Below are 4,126 nucleotides of genomic sequence, written 5' to 3' on the forward strand. Positions count from 1 at the left end.
TTTGCAAGTTTTTTGAAATTTGTACCTACTTCCTAGATAAGATATTGTACAGACTTAATCATATATATTCGTTCATTGTAAAATACTAAAATAAAAACGGAAATTCTACAATAATATAGATTACGTATATTGATTAGTATAATGTTTAATTATTATTTATTTATGTTTAAAATATTTAAAAATATTTAGTTATACTAAAATATTTAAAATAAAATTAGCATCAGTTTATTCAAAATGAAATGAAACGTACACATATATCAATAACTTTCGGTTATTAAAACAACACAAAAATATTTATTTAAATTAAAATCCGTTCCCTAGTAATAACATATTGTAATTAAAAAATATCATTTTAAATAACTAACTATGAGAAGTCTACTAGACGATTTCTTTGATTTTGTTCCAGAAGTGATTTTAAAAGACCTTTTCTTACTTCCCTTTTCTGCTGAACATTTCTTCAAAAATCGAAACGGTTTAAGAAAACTAATAAGCAGCATCTCTAATTAAATGAACTTACAACTTTCCTCGAGTCACTCTGTACACAATTACTACAGTAATAAACCATTCGTAGGTCATTCAAGATAACGTCCGTTATTGGTGGAATTTGGTAATTTTCATGATAGATAGAATAACAATTCGAGCATTGTATCAGACTGTTCCCAATATATACAAAACTTTCTTTGTAAAAAAAATTAATATTTATTCAAAGCCTATCATTTTGTGTTATCTACATAATTGCAAATACAACAGGAATATAAATCTTCAATTTTAATTTCCGAATCTGAATCAATATTTATGGCTCAATTTGAATTAGCCTGTTCCAATGAATTGGTAGGCGACTGGTATGAATACTCCTCTTGTATGCAATTTGACGTATTTGGTAATAAACTTGCTGGAGAATTCGACTTGCTAAATTTGTCATCAACAATCATCTGTAGAATTCGGTAGAATTAAAACAAATTAAACTGTAAATACATTTTTCTCATTTATCGTCATACTTCTGTTTGTTCACTACCTAATTCTTTTGAGAAGAGAACGGTAAGTACATCAAATATTTTGGTAGCATTATTTGGCCGTCGTTTTCCACTGTTCAGTTCTTGAACGACTTCATTCATACGTTTTAACATTGTTTTAAAGGAACTCGGATCTTTGGTACGACGCAACTGTTTTAAACTTTTTTTGATGAATTTTTCCAATTCTTTGGAGGTATCCATGATGATCAATTGATGCCCAGTATAATATGAACAACCCATAGTTATGATAAAATAACTAACTCAAGGAGATAAATCTGAAATCACAATTATTAGTTGTACGAAAAATCGTAACGATAAAATCCACATTGATGTGTAATACGAATGATATAAAAAAGCTCACAGGTATAATTAATAAAATATAAACAATAATAACAATGATAATTGGTTGCTATTAGTTTTGACAATTTACCATTGAAACCACGATATTTTTAAAAATAAATTGTGTAGAAAATCCGATTCATGAAACTGCGATTTCCTAACCTAAACCTTCTATTCGTTACTGACATTTTCAGTACTAGAATATAAATATCGGTGAAACCATATGGTAAACAAAAAATATAAAGATTTAATACTATTTTTTAAATAAAAAACCGTGCGATTTAAATGACAGAAGAGACTGATTTGTTTTGTTAAAATATTACAACTTAATTATATTTAGGAGTACGGTAAAATATAGTATTATTAAGTATAACGATTTTTAGACGAATATATTGTTATTGAATTTCTATTATAGTTAAATTATAATGTACTTCATGATAAGAATATTTTATGTAATATATTTAAGTATAAAAATGGTTAGCATTTCATATATTTGAATTTACCTATTCCGTTTGATAATTATTAATTTATTTTATTTTATATAATTTGGTTTATTAAATAGTTAACTAGTACTAGGTTGTTACGTGGTACCCAATAAAAACAGGTACCTATCGTAATGATGTTGTTGGATCGGGATAAATTTGATTAAACAATTATTTCAAACACTTGTAAATACTTTAATAAACACAGACATAGATACAAAAATATAAATTATAAATTCGTGCACTAACAATATCGAGACGCAACTCGGAAGGGCTTAGTCTGATAGCTGGACACGTCTGCCGTTGGTGGTGAAACGGAGCCTTTATATACTCTGTTGATTCTGTTTTAATTGTGTTGTTTTCGACACGTGGCTGTCCTTGGTCTTGGTCTTCATATCCAAGTGATGTTTCATCACTTGGTTGCCCTTGGCCTTGATTGTCTTATTCGCATGATGATGTTGTTGTGGTTGTTTGAAATTCGCGCGTGGCGCCCATTAAGATTTATGCAATAGTACGTTTTTCCTTATACGACTCAGGAATATGCGTATTATTATTTCTCAATAATATATGCATATTACAAGGTGTATAAGTTTTAGTTGTACGAAATATTTAAAATTTAACAATGTGTCATTTTTAAAAATGATGCGTACATTAATTTACATTTAAAGGTTCCATTATAATATAAAATATTGAAAAATTAAATTTTTAAAAATCTTCTAGTTGAATAAATATTGTGTTACGTTCTTTTTTTTGTAATACATGATATAATTCAGTATATTGTATGCTCGTTAAGGTTTTTTTAGCGGTATATTTACAAGGAATTCAATATTGACAGTTCTTGCTAGAATAATAAATTATAATTTTTTTTAAATAGCTAATTCATATATGTTGACATTTTGTAGTTGTCGGAGGTTCGAAGGGAATCGAAGTTTATTCTCGTAGAAAAATCCTACATAAATGATGAGTATTAAACCTACGGGTCAAAAACTTTCAACAACTTTGTCTGTGACTTCGTAAACCTTAGCCGTCGACCGTATTGCAAGCCGCCGCTTTTAGTTCACTGCTGTTAGTAAAGAATTGTAACAACAACAAAAGTAAATTAAATCGTAATGAGATATAATATGAAATGTTAACGTTTAATGTATATGTTTGTATAAAATATATCAGGGGTGGCCAACATGAATGGGTTCGTGTGCAAACGGTTAAGTACAATAATTCCAAGAGCCAAAATGTTTATAGATCATTTTTAAATAATTTCATAATTTTTTATAAACTTATAGCTAAAATAATAATAACATGATAATTTTATTTTAATTTTATAAATAATACGCGAACCGCATCTGACAATGACGAGAGTTACATGAGGCAAGCGAGCCGCAAGTTGGCCACCCCCGAAGTATATAAACATCAAAATTACTATCGACTGTACTTATAACGTAAACCTATATGCACCTGTTTGAAGCACTTATTACTGTCAGGTATCGATTAGATATTGATCACGTACGAGTCGCGTAGGGACGACACATAACACGCGCAAGCATTAGAGATCGTGATGCTCTGATAAGTGTACAGTTGCATGAGATTGGATTTAAAATTAGAATGTAGGTTTTAAAGGTGATTGATTTTTTTGATCGTTTCGGTCGAAATCGCGTTAGAAGTATTTATATAGAAATTGTTTAAATTACGTTTTAAGCGAAACCTTTCTCGTCGGGAGCCAGTACGGATGCACCGAGTAAGTTATATTGCCTGTGCTTGGCTCCTAAGATAAAATATTTTCAGTATCGTAAAATTGTGTACTTTTATTATTGAAACATATAAACATTCAATCAGCGCAATACAAATAAAAAATTCATTTTTTCCAATGAAAATGAAAATGTTAAAAACAATTTTAAATTAAAATCAAGTATACAAAATATTGTCGCCAATGTTCAAGACAGCAATAATTCACAAAAATGCAGAATTGAGTTATCTACGTGTTATTATTTGCAAAATTAAAACGATTTGGATTCTATAACACAATAACTATTAGTTGCATTATTCACCTCTAGAGGTCGTTTAATTCATTCTAGAACCAGTAGTTTCATAATTTGAGTTATTGCAGTCTTGAACTGAAGCGTCGATATGATATACAAAATTATATACTTAAGATACATCTGATTTTGTATTTCAATTGATAGTGAAATAAAGCTAATTTTGGGAGCCAATTATTTAGTTTGATTGAAGATGAAGCTAAAGAAGAGTCAAAAATTGAACAAATCAATATTTGTATTTGATATTTGCACTATTTTAAAA

General features: G+C 28.6%; 1 protein-coding gene across 2 annotated transcripts; it reads right to left on the reverse strand.

Annotated features, from left to right (window-relative positions):
- Nucleotides 1-232: 232 nt before the first annotated feature.
- LOC112681116 lies at nucleotides 233-1,662 on the reverse strand. 2 transcript variants are annotated; one of them, XR_003148375.1, is made up of 3 exons: nucleotides 999-1,662; nucleotides 518-932; nucleotides 233-455 (listed from the first exon to the last, which is right to left on the reverse strand). XR_003148375.1 is itself a non-coding variant. In XM_025551384.1 (2 exons), the coding sequence occupies exons 1-2, from the start codon at nucleotides 1,251-1,253 to the stop codon at nucleotides 801-803; spliced, it is 387 nt and encodes a 128-aa protein (XP_025407169.1). In that variant the 5' UTR covers nucleotides 1,254-1,662; the 3' UTR covers nucleotides 233-800. The 2 variants fall into 2 exon arrangements, 1 of the variants encoding a protein (XP_025407169.1); XM_025551384.1 differs by having other exon boundaries at nucleotides 233-932.
- Nucleotides 1,663-4,126: the final 2,464 nt, after the last annotated feature.

Source organism: Sipha flava, unplaced genomic scaffold, assembly GCF_003268045.1.
Source record: "Sipha flava isolate LNK unplaced genomic scaffold, YSA_version1 18588_pilon_pilon, whole genome shotgun sequence".
Classification (NCBI taxonomy): Eukaryota; Metazoa; Arthropoda; class Insecta; order Hemiptera; family Aphididae; genus Sipha; species Sipha flava.

Coding starts and splice junctions, on each gene's coding strand:
- LOC112681116 (XM_025551384.1), bottom strand. CDS start 1,253: ATGGGTTGTTCATATTATACTGGGCATCAATTGATCATCATGGATACC. Junction 933..998: donor TAGGTAGTGAACAAACAGAA/GTATGACGATAA, acceptor CGAATTCTACAG/ATGATTGTTGATGACAAATT.